Consider the following 16,342-nt stretch of genomic DNA (forward strand, 5'->3'; position numbering starts at 1 on the left):
ATGTCAACATCACATAGAAGTTAACGTGAACGTTCATTAGATTGAAATGCAGCCTGGCTGTCTCCAGAAGTGATTACATCAGTAAATCTATTACTTGATCCCATCCCAAGGGCCAGAATTTAGCATGGGCAGTGCTGCCATGGTGCATATAACAAACTGATTTATAGCCTTTCCTGAAAAGAAGTCTTGAACAGTTAGTATGATAGGCATGCTTTGAATTAGCATAACCTCTGATAGAAAAAACAGCATTTGGAGTTATTTTTCAAATGGTTTACCAACCAGCAGATTTGTAAGCACAAGAGCAGAGGAAGTGGATTGGTCCGGAGGTTGCTTGGGTTTGGTTCGTGTTCTGATCAAAGCTTCCCAGCAGGCCGAGCACTTCCATGGACTCCCCGTCAGGAGACGCTCTGGTGCCTGCTGGCAGCTGACCTGATACTGCAGCCATTCCCTCAGCAGGAGCCCAGGAGGATCTCTCCCCTCCACCTGACTGCCTGGTTCTTTGAAATTCTAGAAGACCTTTGTCTTGTGGTAGAAATGGCAAATGGGTTCAAAAGTTAGGTGGAAATCAGAATGAAATTAATATAGTTAGGCACCCACATACAATTGGTGCAGTCAAAGAACACAAATTTGCGAGAAAAATAACTTCTAAAGAGATAGCAAACCCTCAGAAACTAATTTAAAAGTATCCTAAGTAACGTGCTATATTTCAGGACATAAAGGTCACATGTTAAGGACATCATCAAAAATACAAGTTCTTTGCTCAGTCAGGCATGTATTCAGAAGCACTGACCTTCATTTCCAAGAACTAAGCTATGCTACCTTGAAAGTTACAAAACCCTAACATTTAGAAATTGAAACTTAAATTGATGGCATTGCAGTTTAGAAAGATAAGTCATGTTGATGCCCTTGGTACTGAATGTATCTACTGCCATGTATACCTAAGGAAAAATGTTATACTCAAATGATCAAGTCAGTTTATTGTATTAGGAGGAAGCCCCATCTAAATGTAGAACCTGATTGACTGTGTGGTCTTATACCACCCCATTTCTGAAGATTTGTCTTTTCAAATGATGACAGATCTGTAATAAAGCTGTAAATCACTGCAAAACGTTTTAATATTTTGTCATACAAATTTCCCACACGTGTTACACGCATCTCTGAGATTACCCAGCCTTCCAGGTGTCCACGCTGACCTCAGCACTGCGAGCAGATGCTGACTTCCCAAATGCATGGAATGTGCAAGAGCCGCGTGGGCTGTATGAAAGCCTGTGAACAACTGCTAAAATTTTATAGTGAGTAGCACGTGCTGAAGCTTGGCCAGCAGTGCTTTTTGGTACCTGGTCTGGCTTTTAGAGATGTATGCAGCTGGGGATTGAAAGCACATGTGGAAGCCCTCCTGCCTTCCCATCTTGCTTCCATCCTTCCAGCATGTGCATCAAGCAGTCTCATTAGCTGCCAGTAGCCATAGCTTTTATTTGCTAGAAGAGCAACATGCCAAATTATATTACTAAAATCTAGCTAGGAAGGAGAAAGGCAGGTGGTCTCAAGAAAATAAAAGAGTATACGCACGTAAAACTTCCTGGAGCTCATTGCTGAAACAGTATCCATCATAATCTTAAAAGCCACAGTTTCTATTCTCCCATCTTGAATAACTGAACATGTTATTTTTCCTTGACTTTTTCAGCTACTTTGAACTACCAGGATTACGTTCTGCCTTCATGTAAAAAAAAAAAAAAAACAAAAACAAAACAAACCCAAAAAACCCAAACCAAACAAAACTGGGGTTAAATAATGTTTCCACAGTATATAAATCCTTGTCTGGCAAGATCACGTATTCTACTTTCCATGGGTATTTTTTTTGCTAGTTTCTTTTTTTGCCATAAGAGTACTAAAAATCTAGCACATTAACTTTCTTTGAAGTCTTTTGTAAAGAACAGAGGGCTTCTTATATTGGACTTGAGCCTTTTATAAAGGTAACAACTGAATCCCCATGAAAGCTGTGTCTGCAAAATTTGTCAAAAGTGCTTCATGCCTAAAACCAGCCGGAACAGAAGCAAAACTATTAAACGTGCCTTTGCCGGCTTCAATGTAATGGAGATGCTGAAACTTACTTTGCCTGGAGCAGCAGGTAACAGCCCTCGTTGCCCAGCTCCGCGCAGGGACGCGCATACTTGCGGCGGGCGGTGCGACGCCCCAGCGTGGGGGCAACACGCGAGTTTGCGGCTCCGCGCAGCCGCCGCCTTCTTTCCAGACTATCCGAGGTTGATGCACCAAGCAAAGGGAGCGGCCCGGGCGTGACCCGCCGGCGGGGCATGGCCCCGACGCCTCCCCTGCGGCCCCGCGGCCGGGCGCGCTGCCGGCGGGGAACGGCCGCGGGGACCCGGGGGCGCCGGGGGGAGAGCGCGGAGCCGCCCGGCCCTGCCCCCGCCCCGCGCCGCCAGGGGGCGCTCGGCGCCCGGGCCCGGCCGCCGGGGTGTACCATTTCCCCGCGGGGGGTCGCGGATGACCCGCTGCGGGCTGTAGCGCTCACCGACACTGGCAGCCCCCCCTCGCGGCTTGGCAGCGGGTAAAGACGAGAGAAGCCGCTCCTGGGCGGGGACGCCCGGAGCCCTCCTGCACCCGTCCACGAGCTTCCCTCTCCCCCGCGCTGTATTCAGTGGTACCGCCCCAGCTGCCGACTGCGGCGCGGCCCTCGCGGAGCGGGAGGGGTTTGGGTGGTGGTGGTTTTTTTTTTTTCTTCCCCCTCCCTTCCCTCCTGTTGCCATAGAGACTGCGGGGTGCCGCCCCCCCCCGTCCCGCGCCGGGCTGGGACACGTCGCCGTCGCCGCCGGCCCAGGAGGTCTGCGGGGCCCTTCCCAGGTACGGGAGTGGCGGGGAGGAGAGTGCCGCCGCGGCCGGGCTCGGCGGGCGGGCGGGGATGAGGAGGGGCGGAGGGGATACGCGCGGGCATCGGGGGGTGACCCGCCGGGGGCCGCTACGCGGCGGGGGCCGTTGGTGGCCCGGCCGAGGGGGCAGCGCAGCTCGCCGCCGGCGGGGGAGCCCGCCCTGTCATCGCCGCTGCCGCAGCCGGCACGTCCTCGGCGGTCCGTGCCTGGCAGGTGAGGCTGGAGGGCAGCCGCGGGGCTGCCCGTCCGCGGGGGAGGGTGTCCTGCGGGACCCCCGTCCCGTCCCCGCAGGGCGGGCGCTGCGAGGGGCCCCGGTCCCGCCGCGGCCGGGCCTGGCGCGGGGCTGCGTGCCCCCCCCGGGGGCCTGCCAAGCCGCAGCCGGGCTCTGGAGCGATCAGCAGCCGACGACGGGGCGCGGGTTGCACGCAGAGGCCCCGCAGCCCGGGGAGGCAGCGCCTCGTCCCCTGGGATCCGAGGCAGAGAGCCCGCCTCGTTAACCTGTCATGAGACAATGCTGAAAGTTGATGAGTAACTATTAACGTCTTCATTTACTAAGGAAGTTTGTGACCCGGGATTTGGAAGACGTGCCTGAAGGTCACTGGCAAGTGGCTTTTGTTTTGTTTTGCTTTTTAATCTTCCTGCCTTCGTATATAAGCACAAATAGGATCTGTTGGCCATATTTAGATTATTGGATTTTTTCAAACCTTGCTGACATCTAGCCACACAGGTACGTGAACATCAATGCACACTAAATCATTAAGCCCATCACTGTTTTTCTGGGTGGGAATACACTATTCACCTGTCTTTTCACAGCAAAGTCCAAAGAAACTGTCTTAAGAGCTGAATAAGACAATTTTTCCCCCAACTGAAGCTTTATTAGGGTTTTTTTTTTTCTTAAGTAGGCATGTTCTATTTTACCCTCAGAATCTAACTAGATTTTACTTAAATAAACCAGGTTTTAATGCTGTGAGAATGCTTTAGGACATGATTTTCATAGAATACTTAGAACCTCTTTAAGTGCTGTTGATAATTTGATTCCTGTTCTCTAAGTGGATTCATGCGGGTATATTGCATTTACAAATGAAGAAATTTGATGTGTTCTGTCAGCAAAAGAGCTGCCCAATTCTAAATGATCCAGACAAATCTCTTATTTATGAAAGTGGCAGCACTCTTGACTTGGCAGAGAGCTGCTAGAATACTTCCTAGCGCATGCTTTGTTCTAAGGAGTATGAATACAATCCAGCAGTCCAATGATTAAGGTACTTACATGAGATGAGGGAAATAAGGTTCAATTTCTTGCCCTGCCAGTGGCAGGGGCAGCATCTATATCAGATTAGTCGTAATTTTTGCTGACAGTGCATTGCAAGTTTGCCACTTTGTTAGGTTTTATGGGAGGGTTGACATTTTTTTTAAATCCTTGTTGGAGCAAGGATAGCTGTATCCCAGATGAATGTTATACCCTGCAAGGCACTGGGGTTTTTTACTCTCTTTGCTGTGAAAAGCACTGCATATATCCTGGTGAAAACAGAAAATTAAACCTTTACTGTAGCAAAACAAACAAACAAAACCAACCAACCAAATATGGCCCTAAGGACATTGTGTGATAATACTTTTTTTTTTTTTTTCATAGAGGTGGATGTAGGTTGGATGACAGAGTCGTTGTGTTGGCAATGGCTGAATCCTACTATCAGGGGAGGGCAAAGGTGGCTTAAACCTGCCTTTAAAATCCTTTCTCTTATTTGGGTGCATCCAGCTTTTTCTGTTTCTGAGCGTTTGCTACCAAAAATCTTATATTGATGTAGTTATAGTTGTTTATTAAAGTTAATGGACAATACACAATTGTTGATTTTTATTTTTTTTTTAATGCTGTGAGAGATGACCTGCTTTAAAAGAATATAGAGGACTACTTAAGTTTATTTTTGTGTCCCAACAGTAGGAAACTGAATGCAGATGCCTTTCAGAAACATTATAAAATGTTGTTACAGACCTGTGCTTTCTTTTCTGTATCAGTGATGTAGCACAGATTGACCTAAACCTGGCATTCCTAAACCTAAGCATCTCTATAGAAGAGTATTTTTATATTAGCTAACATGAGAACTAGTGTCATAGCTAGCATAGGAGTGAAGGTATGATTTTTCAGTGTGTAAAATCCAACCACACTTGTTTCTCATTGTTCTAAAACAGGTGTGTTTTGGTTTTTTAATCTGAATGCATTGCAGCATATGAGAAGTTCGGGTCTGGATAACATATTTTTCCTCTGTAAAAATACACAGATACTTTTTTGGTGAAATAAAGGAAGATTAGAATGCATGCCTTGACGCTTTAGCACAAACACCTTAGACTTGTACTTCAGCATCTGCTGCTGACAGGTTGAGATGCAGAGTTCTGAGAGCTCCTTCTGCTGTGGGCTGAGAGGCCCTTTAATGGGATTCCTCTGGAAAGTTATATTTTGGTATGAAATATTTCACATTCCACTGCTATAGGTAACCTTTCAAAACACTGCACAGATAATAAGTTATGAAAACTATTTCTCCCTAACTCCTTGTCAGCACTTCGACTGTTTGTAGTGAGACTTTATATTGCTTTCCTTTGTTATTGTGCGAGAGATCCACGTGCATGGAAGGAAAAAACATGTCATAAATAGAAAAATGTGACTGCAAAAGTTCTAAAACGGGCAGTGGGGAGTTGGAGTCATGCCTGTTAAATTATTTTTAACTTTGTGTTGAAACTTGATCAGATGACCTGTTTATTGTGATCCGTCAGTGCTTCTACATGTTTATTGTTATCTTACAGTACTTCAGGTTTGCCATAACTTAAATGCAGGTTATCTTCTTGTAACTGTGTGCACATTTTAGTTTACCAGGAAATTTCACCTTGCTATGAGAACCGAAGATGGATCCAGAAGAGCAGGAGTTACTTGGTGATTACAGATACAGAAATTATTCTTCGGCAATTGAGAAAGCTTTGAGAAACTTTGAATCATCAAGTGAATGGGCAGATCTTATATCTTCCCTTGGCAAACTCAATAAGGTACAGTGTCACAGGAATATTTTTTCATTTGTTTATTATCTTTGTATTGTTCTTAACTTTTCTGTAACTTACAGTACTTAAGCAAAATTGAAAATTCACTCAAGAAAAATATTAGTTCGTAAAGGAAGGGTAATGGAAGCAGCTAAGTCAGTATCTTTTACCTAAATGTGAGAAATTCTGGTAAAACCAACAGAGGTTTCCTTCAAATGGTATTTGTTTCCTTTATACAGCGAAGTTAATTTAGTCTTTGCATTGAAGAAACCCTCAGGATGTTGGTTACTCACTCTAGAGCAGCTAAAAAAGTCTTTATATAGAACAGGAGGTCACAAGTTTTAGTATATATTCTGAGTCAAAGTTTATATTTAAAGATCACATTTACTTGACCATGCCCTTCCCTTGTATTTGGGGAAATAATTGATTTGCTGGTGGTGGTGTCTTTTGTATGACCATGGAAAATATGGCTGACTATAAGAAGAAAGAAAAAGTCTTTTACGGGAATACACCTAGGAATTGTGTCCTCTCCTCCTGCCCAAGAAACAAGGTATATGTTGTTTGTGTCCCATTTGATCTCTTTTAACATAAAGCTCTTCCTGAGTGTATGTGGGGCAAGAGTAGTTACAGTCGTTAAGGAAGGAGGGGTGAGAGGAGACAACTCCTGCAGAATTCATAAGGAAACATCTGTTGTTACCCGATAGATGCCTCACACGCCTTTGCTGTCATTGCTAAACCTTAATTCTACAGCGTTTTCAAAGGGGAGGAGAATCATAGAATGTCTCAAGTTGGAAGGGACCCATAAGAATCATCAAGTCTAACTCCCTGCTCCTCACAGGACTACCTAAACTAAACCATATGACAAAGAGCATTGTCCAGATGCTCCTTGAACTCTGACATGCTTGGTGCCGTGACTACTTCCCTGGGGAGCCTGTTGCAATGACCAACCACCCTCTCAGTGAAGAACCTTTTCCTAATGTCTAGTCTGAACTTCCCCTGATGCAGCTTCATTCTATTTCCTATGGCTAGTCACCAGAGAGAGGAGATCAGCACCTCCCCCTCCGCTGCCCCCCTTGAGGAGGTTGCAGACTGTGATAAGGTCACTCTTCAGCCTTCTATTCTCCAAGCTGAACAAACCAAGTGACCTCATCTGCTCCTTGTAAGTCTTGCCCTTGAGACTCTTCACCATCTTGGTCACCCTCCTCTGGACACTCTCTAATAGTTTGATGTCCTTCTTGTATTGAGGCACCCAAAACTACACACAGTACTCAAGACGGGGCTGCACCAGTGCAGTGTAGAGTGGGACAGTCCCCTCCCACGACCAGGCAGCTATGCTGTGCTCGATGCACTCCAGGACACGGTTGGCCCTTTTGGCTGCCAGGGCACACTGTTGACTCATATTCAACTTAGCATCAACTTAAACCCCCAGATCTCTTTCTGTGGGGCTGCTCTTCAGCCTCACGTCCCCCAGTTTGTACATATAACCAGGATTACCCCATCCCAGGTGGAGAACCCGGCACTTGCTCTTGTTAAATTTTATACCGTTGGTGATTTCCCAGCTCTCTAGTCTATCCAGATCTCACTGTAAGGCCTCTCTACCCTCGAGGGAGTCCACAGCTCCTCCTATTTTAGTATCATCAGCAAGCTTACTTAAGGTACACTCGATTCCTGTGTCCAGATCATTTATAAAAACACTAAAGAGCACTGGCCCTAAAATTGAGCCCTGGGGAACCCCGCTGGTGATTGGCTGCCAGCCTGATGTAACCCCATTTACTATAACCCTTTGAACCCAACCCATCAGCCAATTGCTCAGCCAACGTATTATGGACTTGTCTAGCTGTGTGGTGGACAGTTTATCCAGAAGGATACTGTGAGAGACAGAATCAGAAGCTTTGCTAAAATCCAAAAAACCCCACATCTACTGGCTTCCCTTGGTCAACTAGATGGGTAACCTTGTCATAAAAGGAAATTAAGTTGGTTAAGCAGGACTTTCCCCTCATGAACCCGTGCTGGCTATGACCAATGACTGCATTGTCTCTCAAGTGTTTTTCAATAACTTCCAGAATATCTGTCTCCATCATTTTACCAGGTGCTGAAGTGAGACTGACAGGCCTGTAATTACCAGGGTCTTCCTTCTTACCCTTCTTGAAAACTGGGACAACATGTGCCAAATTCAGGTTTTTTAAGGGCAGCCATGTTCCTTCCTCTTCAGAGGAGAGAAGCTGAATATTGCTCTGGCAACAGGAGTTAAACATTTCTGCTTTCACTGTTTCATCATGATTCCCACTGAGTCACTAAGGAGAGCTAGAGGCCTTCAGAATGCTTCTCTCAAAAGGAAAGATAAGAAGCAATTAGAGATATTTCTTACTTGTGGCAAGAGGTAGCATTTGATCTTTTATCTTGATCTAGATGAACACACTGAACTGATGAACACCTATCTGAAACTCTTATTCAGGTACAGAATTGCCAAAATATGTAGCAGCATAGTAGAAACCAAGCAAAAAAGCTTTTAGCTGTTACATCAGTCCATCTGCTGTGGTATTGTATGGACTTAATCGTTTTAGGAGCTTAAGAATTGGTAGAGCAAATCATCCCCAGTGTTCATCTGCTTCTGTCTGTTATCTGAAAATAAGGATGATATGTCAGGGGAATGTGCTGCCAAAAGGAAGACTGAAATAAGATGTCAATAGCTTTTCTCTTAACTCCTATGATTACTTGGTCTCTTACATCCTAAAACATAAATATTGTTGTTAAGTTCTGTTAGTGTTGGGGGGAGGAGGAGGTGTTTCTAACATAAGAGCTTAATTTCTTCTACAGTCAGTTCTGAGGGTGAATGAATGAGCAGGGAGAGAATGGGTAGGAGGGAGGAGATCAACAGTATCTCAATGATAAAAATGTTTTTAAACACTGCACACGGTTATATTCAGCAACCTGGGTGTCAGTAACTGGTGTGCAGCGATGCCTATTATTAAGCAAATGTGAAAATGCTGAGATAGGAAGAGGTGAAAGAGGATGAGTAAGTCGAGGAGTTTCTGAAGTACTTTTCATGCTTCTAGAGTAGCACGGAAGATCTCTCTTAAGCACGTTTCTTAAGGATCTTTGTATTGTTGACTTTAATTGTGGGTGGTTTTGCTTATATTGGTGTAATATTTTCTGAGGCTTTTTCTCCTGTAGGCAGGCTTCAACAATACTTTGTACTATTGAGTCCCACAAGTTAACACACACACACTTTTATTTCTATAGAAGCTCAGTGGCATTACCCTTTCAATACAAGGTCCGGAGGAAGCAGCACAGCCTCTTGCTACTTAAAGATGAGGGAAAAAGAATGGAGGGAGCTGATCCAGATCCCATTGGCCTTGGCCGAAACAAGTGATCTTGGAGCTCTTGCTGCTGTTACTCCTGGTGAAAAGAGACAACTCTGCTACTTCTTTCTCTTACTACTTAGCTACCAAGGTTAAACTGAAGGTTGCGTTTCACAGTTTCTCTGTTGCTTCTGTGGTTCTAACTGATGTTTCACAGTGACTTGTAGAACAAGGGAAGCAACAGAGAAACCTGTTGACTTTAATCTGAATGGTCAACCAAGTGGGTCAGTTTGAAGATCTAGAAAGATTATTTTTTGTCACTTAAGGGAGATGAGTTTTACCTAACTTCACGTGACTTTGGTGTGGACAGCTTCACCTTGAATCATTTTTAGACAGGGAGAGGAATAAGGGTTTTGTTTTTTTTTTTTAATTGTTTTGTGTCTCATCTCTTGCTATTTAAAGTAGGCCAGATAAACACTATCCTAAAATTGCGTGTGTTCCTCACTGGTTTTATAGGGAGCCTGAGGTGAGTTACTGCAGTTTTGCCCATGTTTTTTAGCTGACTTAGGCTTCTAAGGTTGCGTAAGATGAATCTCCCCTGCAGTGTTCTGAACAGAACTGCAAGTACCAAGCGTGAGCATGTGTGAAGGATGAAGAGTTGGCAGAATTTTCTAACTTATACTACACCCCAAATTTGTAAGGGAAAGATTTTTGGGGTTTTAATTTGAATGATGTGGGTGTTATGCATCATGATGGTGAAGGACAAACAGTGGAAAGTAATGTTTATAAATACTTACAGAAGAATATAAATGGACAGAATGCAAACAGGTGGATTAAACAGGCAGTAAATATGGATGTTAATGTTTTAAAGAGGGTCTTCAGCTTTGCCCTGAAACTTACTCATATTCTACTTGCAAATGTCTCTCTTTCTGTGCTTTGCTTCTGTTCAAGCTCTAGTTACTATAAACCAGTCATTTAGTAGTTGCAGCCTAGGCTGCTCCATGCTTCAAGAAGTAGGATTATTCTCCTCTCAGTGCTGTTCTTGGATACAGCTTTGAAACATGTTTTTATTGTTTTTGCAAATCTGCATATGTTCACTGTTTGGAAAGCACTGTTTTGTGACTAAAGTTTTCAGATGTTCAGTAGCGATTGCTGCATCCAGAATACAGTTATCCTTCTCAATTGTCTTAGTGCTAAAATGTGATTGCGCTATTGCAGATTTTGCCATCTCGTTCCAATGTTGTAAAAGGATACAACTCTGAGAAATCACTCTGATAGAAAAGAATGCTGGCAGGGAGGGCTGTTGTCTTTTTAACCTAGAAATAGGGGGTGGTTCAGCATATGTGGGTTTATCAGTGAAAGAGGTGCTTTTTAACATTGTTTTCATATCCAAAATGCTTGTCACTGTCTATTCAGAGTATAAACAGTTATGTATATTATATAAAATACATATACAAGTATTCATGTAGGGGGAACTTCAGGCAATTAAGAGGCTAAAAATATTATGAAGCTAGGAAAATCCAAGTGCATAGTTTGCATCAGGGTTCTTAATCCAGATTATAGGCATATATTTTCCAGAAATTTTAACTCTTGGTGAAGGCAAACAGTAGATAAGTGACACAGTTTGCAAAATGAAGAACTGAGCAGTAGTAAATATTGAATTCCACAGCCTGCTTTTTGTAAGAAACTATGAAATGAAGTTTTCAAAAAAGTCTCTGAAATTTACTGATTCACAGAAGAGCACAAAATCTCACTGCATTTTTGGCAAGTGAATGTTTAAACTCCCCTGTATGTAATCCATGTATATTAAAAAACAACAACAACAAAAAACCCAAACAAAAAAGCCAACCAACCTACCAAAAAAACCAACCTACATCTGTTTGACAAGAATAATGGACAGGATTTTGCCATGCATATTGGCAGAAATACCTAGTTCAACAATTTTTCAACAGTTTTTGGATATCAGTGGTATGGAACTTGCACATAAGGTTCACTAGTGACTGTTGCCACTGAGCCTGGCTGGCAGGCCAGTGTCCCTTTTCTGAGCAAGATGTTAATTTATAGTTATTGTTCACTGTGAAAACAAAATATTATAACATTTGAAAAATCAGTTGTTCTAGAGGGGTTTATTTTATCCTTACAGCATGGTTGACTTGCTCAGTAATGATAGCAATATTTGCTCTAAAAAAGCACTTTCAAACTCCTTTTTATCCTTGGACATAACAGAAGTTGTAAATGCCCAGATTATAAGTTCTTACAATACTAATTTTTAGTCCTTAGTCTGCAATTTCAAAGTAATTTTTTTTAATTTGACTTTGAATAGAAAATAAGTATGTTACTTTTTGTTTCTCTAGGCTTTTCTTGCTTCAAAAACTTCAAGGTGAATATGATCTCAACCAAACACTTGATCTGTTTGGAGAGGAAGGGGAAAGAGCACAAAAATCATTGCATCTGCACAACTATTGTTTGTTTCAGTAGTAACATTTAATGTTACAATATGTCTGTGCTTGAGGGGAGAGAAGGATTGTTCCAAAATACAGATTTAATGAGCATAGCCATTAATTACACCAGTTGCTTCATATTAGAACTCTGACTGCCACGGCTTTGTAACAACTGTTGGCCGAATTACAAACACAAGCACCACTTGCCTTCTGTTGAAGGCAAGCCTTATATCTTTGAGAAGAAGGGAAGCTTTGCCTCCTAATTGCTTTATGGAACTTCACCACATGCACAAATGCAATGTGCAGGACTAGGGATATTTTTTACATCTTTTTTTTCCCCTTTTTTAATATAAGTCCAGCTCCTAGTTTACCGTTTCCTCACAACTGTCTTTGAACTTCATGCTGCTATTTTTATGGAAGAGGGAGCTCTGTTTAGAATTTTTTTTACTTACTTGGAAAATGAATCGGTGAAAAATGGAATCACAGGCTCTCCTCCCCCTCTCCTCCCAACCACTGTTGTCTAAAACAAGAATTATAGTATCTCCTAGTTGAAGATAATCTTATAAATTGATGTACATGCTGCCTTTTTGTGGAATTCTGGTTATGTAAATACAAATATTTACTTGATTTGCTTGGGTTTTTTATGTCTAGGCAAATTGATCTAAGTGATCTATAGTCGTGCTATAAAGCAGTGCAGAATGACTTAAACCAGCAACTGTGGAAATGCGAATATTCCTCTGTGTATGTGTGTCTGTGTTTGTTTTGGTTTAAGGCACATGTATACACTGCTGCAAAGAATAGATAGTCTTCCCTTTCTACCCTTTATAGCCCATATTCAAAGAAACTCTGAGTATGCTTATGCATTAGAAAATGTTTGGTGTGTATAATGTATTCTTTAGTCAGTCATAAAGAAAAAGAACCTGTAAAAAGTTGAAAACTGGACATGCACATGGACACAAGTCATTACTTTGCATGTCTCATTTTTTCCTGACTTACTGATTAAAGTCTTTATTTTAAAAGCCAGTGGTAGGTCAAATACTTCTGGTTTTCTGGGGTTGTTGATTTCTCACTGATCTGTGAAAACCAAACCTTGGGATGATATATTAAGTGTGGAGCGCTTGCTGGCAGTTCAGGCTTCTCAAGCCAACCCTTACTAGCAGTTCCGGTGATGTTTAACACTTCTGCCACCATAACTGCTCATGTGGAAAGCAGCTGGAGACAAGGAGGAGACGTAGATCATGGGTCGGCTTCAGCCCATATGTAAATAAAGATGGTCAAATTAAGCTCACAAGAATCAAAAAAAATGGGTGAATAATAGATGTTAAAACCTGCGAGCAGAGTTGTCCATCTGCAGTCGTTAGTGTTGGATTCTGAATGTGGAAGCAATGGCGTGGGATGGGATCTTCATCTGCATACAATGCCACTGATACCAGGCTTGCTACCACAACATTTAACTACCTGTAACAGCTGAAATTATAATGGCATTTCAGCAGTCTTGGATCTCACAGACAACTGATTCTTTTTTTCAGTTGTGGGAGCTCAGGATATTTAAAAATCAAGCTTCTTAGCTTTGTCTGTCGGCTCACAAACTAATTAGCATTTGGAAATGTGTGTATTATCATGTCACTCTTATTTCAATGAACAGTTTTAGATCAGTCTGCTAATTAATGTCTTTCAACCCTTTTAAAATTCTTTGAGCCCTGCAATTCTGGGGAACTGTTAAGAATCTGAACCTTTCAGCAAAGTAGCAGCCAGCCCACCTCTCTGCTGGGAACGGCTCTTGGTGCAACCACAGTCTTCTAATACATTGCAGTGTGGTTTAAAACCCTTTACATCTGCTGGAAGATCAGAGGGAACTGTTAACCAGGAACACTCACTCTTGAGAAGAATTGTAGTTTGTGTCCAACTGTGTATTTCTTCAACCCAAGTCAGAAAAAAAGGTTATATACTTTTGAGAAGGGAGTTTCATCTCAGAATCATTCTGATGTGATGGGCAGAAACTCTCCTCAGCTTATATATGAGGATCACAATAAATGTCTTCAAATCTTGCTTCCTGTACAGAGATGTCTTCTGATTCTTTAGGTGGAAGAATCCTAAGGATTCTTCATTCTTAGGAAATGAAGTAAGCCAAACATGACATTTTTTTATGAGATGGCATTATTTCTGTAATGGATCAGATTCTCTGTGTAATAAACAGTTAATGTTTTTGTTTTCTACCTAGTTGATATTTAAGTTTTAACTGATAGAATATTACGATGGTATTTGTTCAATCTTAAGATTGAGAGGAAAAATATTTACATTGGCATATTTTTTTTGTAATTACCCTCTTTTATATATACAGAGGGTGTGGGCAAATACCTACCACCCAATATAAACAGAATGTTTCAAAGTCCAGCTTTCAAGCAGTCTTCGAAGTTGTTACAAGTATTAAGGATTTCAATCTTTAATATCGAAATAATATTGCTCATGTAATATATGCATAATTCTCTCAAGTATAAAAGATATAAAAAGATATAAAAGATAACTTCACAAATATAACCTGGTTTAGTTTCATATGCAAAATATTGCTGTATTCTTGGATTCTAGTTTTTAATATCTGTTAAAATGCAGATCTCGTGCTCATAGTGGGGGAGGGAAGGAAGGAAATTAATTGGCTCTAAATGGCATCTGTACTGTATGTATTTCAGAATGGTGTGACATTTCTATTTACTGTTGTTACAAACTCTCAGCCTTTCCCTTCTTGAGTAAATTTTGTTTACTGGAAGCTCTTTACTAACAGCTGGTCTCTCAATTTAGGCAGGGTGGCAATTGTGAGAAATAACGCAATAGTAGTCTCACAGATTCTAGCTTCTCATGCCCACCAACTGCAAAGTCTTGAGTAATAAGTTGCACACACCTTTGAAAGATGATGGGTTTTATCTCTTCCTCTTACTGCTGATGAGAGTATTCAGCAGTCAAGTGAATGCTGTGATCATTGCTGAGCTGTTTTGGTTTTTTTCTTGGAAATGAGCAAGGAAGGGTTAGTTCACTTGTCTGCTGCTTTTTCAAAACCTTTTTTCAGGCAGGATAGAAGAACCTCAAGTTTAAAACAATTGCATAGGATAAGACCATGACTTAACCTTGGGGAGAGTCAAGAATTTGCCTAATCCTGAAAACATCCCAAATGTCAATCTGCAGTGAAACATCTGTTTGCAGTTAGCAGACAGTGATCAAATGCTAAAGTGCCATTTACTTGCAACTTCTTTTTTTAATTGTCTCTGAATTGAAGAGACATACTTATTTACCCTGCTGAATGCATGCATGGTTCAAGGAAAAGAGTAATCTTTCCAAAGAAAGGTGCTACAGTTCGTTTTTTCCAGAGACCTGGCCTGTTGGAATACTTAGTTAACTATTTCCTCTCCTGAAGATATTTTGCTTATACGTCAATACAGTGGGTATAGTTAATAAAGCTTACTGAATGTGGCCACACAGAATTACAAATAACTTCTAAGATGTTATTGTCCCATTTAATCATGCCTGCTTTAGTCAAAAGCTTTTTGTTTATATTTCAGCTATACATGAAATGAAAATGTACGAGGAAACAGAGTTATTTAATTCTTACTTTATTCCCTCTCCTTAAAAGCTGAGATACTCTTCTTGTTACTTCCCTACTTCCCCTTCAGACAGGAAAAGGATACCCTGTCCCTGTCCTGTCCTTCGACTTCCTTTTCCAGCCTCTAAGCAAAGTAAGACCAGACTTTTCTAGATTGTTCATGACTGATTCCATATGGAAACTCAATAGCAGAATTCTGCTGTTTCAGTGCAACAAAATGCATTTATGAGAGAAAAATCCTGAATGCATTTAGTTCTTCTCAATGTGCTTGTAGGAAACCTTTGACATGCAGTCATCATATACATCATCTTTTACATTATAGCTATTTATTCTCATTGCCTTTCTTCCACAGGCTCTTCAGAGTAACCTGAAGTATTCTCTATTACCAAGACGGCTGATCATCAGTAAAAGATTATCTCAGTGTCTGCATCCAGCACTACCCAGTGGAGTGCATTTAAAGGCACTAGAAACCTATGAAATAATCTTTAAAATTATTGGGACAAAATGGCTTGCCAAGGATTTATTCTTGTACAGGTAAACTTTTCTTTAAAAGCATATGCATATCACAGTCTATTTTAATTAACTAACTTTTCTTCTTGCCCCTTTTTTTTTTTTTAAAAAAAAAAAAAAAAAGCTCTGGTTTGTTTCCTCTGCTGGCAAATGCAGCGATGTCAGTGAGGCCTGTTCTCCTTGGTTTGTACGAGAAATACTTTCTTCCTCTCCAAAAGTCCCTCCTGCCTGGTCTTCAAGCTTTTGTAATTGGACTGCTGCCTGGATTGGAAGAAGGATCAGAAATTTATGACAGGTAAGAACTAATATTAATTTAAAACCAATATACAGTATTTTGCTTTCCTAGGGAATTATCAGGAAATTTCTGTCAGCTCTCCTGTATAGAAGGCGTGATAAAAGAGCTTCTAAGGGTGGAAGAATAGTGAGTCTCCGAAAGATGCAACGAATAGTGCTAAAGTAGAAGAACCCTTTCCCCTTCTATTTTCATCTCAGGAGAAGAGGAGAGAAGAGGAAAAGGAGAGTTAAAAATAGATGTGCTGAGAGAAAGGAATAAAAACTATTTCTTAAAGCTCCTCTGAACTCCTAAATAAT

The 16,342-nt window shown here is 41.6% G+C and overlaps 1 protein-coding gene across 5 annotated transcripts in view; it reads left to right on the top strand.

Moving 5' to 3' along the window:
• The first annotated feature begins 2,600 nt into the window (after positions 1–2,600).
• The window catches only part of DOP1B (DOP1 leucine zipper like protein B), a 53,258-nt gene continuing 39,516 nt past the window's right edge, over positions 2,601–16,342 (top strand). Inside the window, exons 1-5 of one of the 5 annotated variants that reach the window (XR_012778044.1) lie at positions 2,601–2,859; positions 3,442–3,612; positions 5,749–5,915; positions 15,594–15,775; positions 15,876–16,046. Coding sequence is in view for 4 of the 5 variants with exons in the window: in XM_075518394.1 (XP_075374509.1) it covers positions 5,778–5,915; positions 15,594–15,775; positions 15,876–16,046 (491 nt within the window). In the remaining variant the exon portion in view is untranslated. The remainder of the gene's footprint in view (positions 2,860–3,441; positions 3,613–5,748; positions 5,916–15,593; positions 15,776–15,875; positions 16,047–16,342) is intronic. The other 4 variants (XM_075518394.1, XM_075518388.1, XM_075518372.1 and 1 more) reach the window with 4 other exon arrangements.

The sequence above is a fragment of the Mycteria americana genome, chromosome 1 (genome assembly GCF_035582795.1).
Source record: "Mycteria americana isolate JAX WOST 10 ecotype Jacksonville Zoo and Gardens chromosome 1, USCA_MyAme_1.0, whole genome shotgun sequence".
Taxonomy (NCBI): Eukaryota; Metazoa; Chordata; class Aves; order Ciconiiformes; family Ciconiidae; genus Mycteria; species Mycteria americana.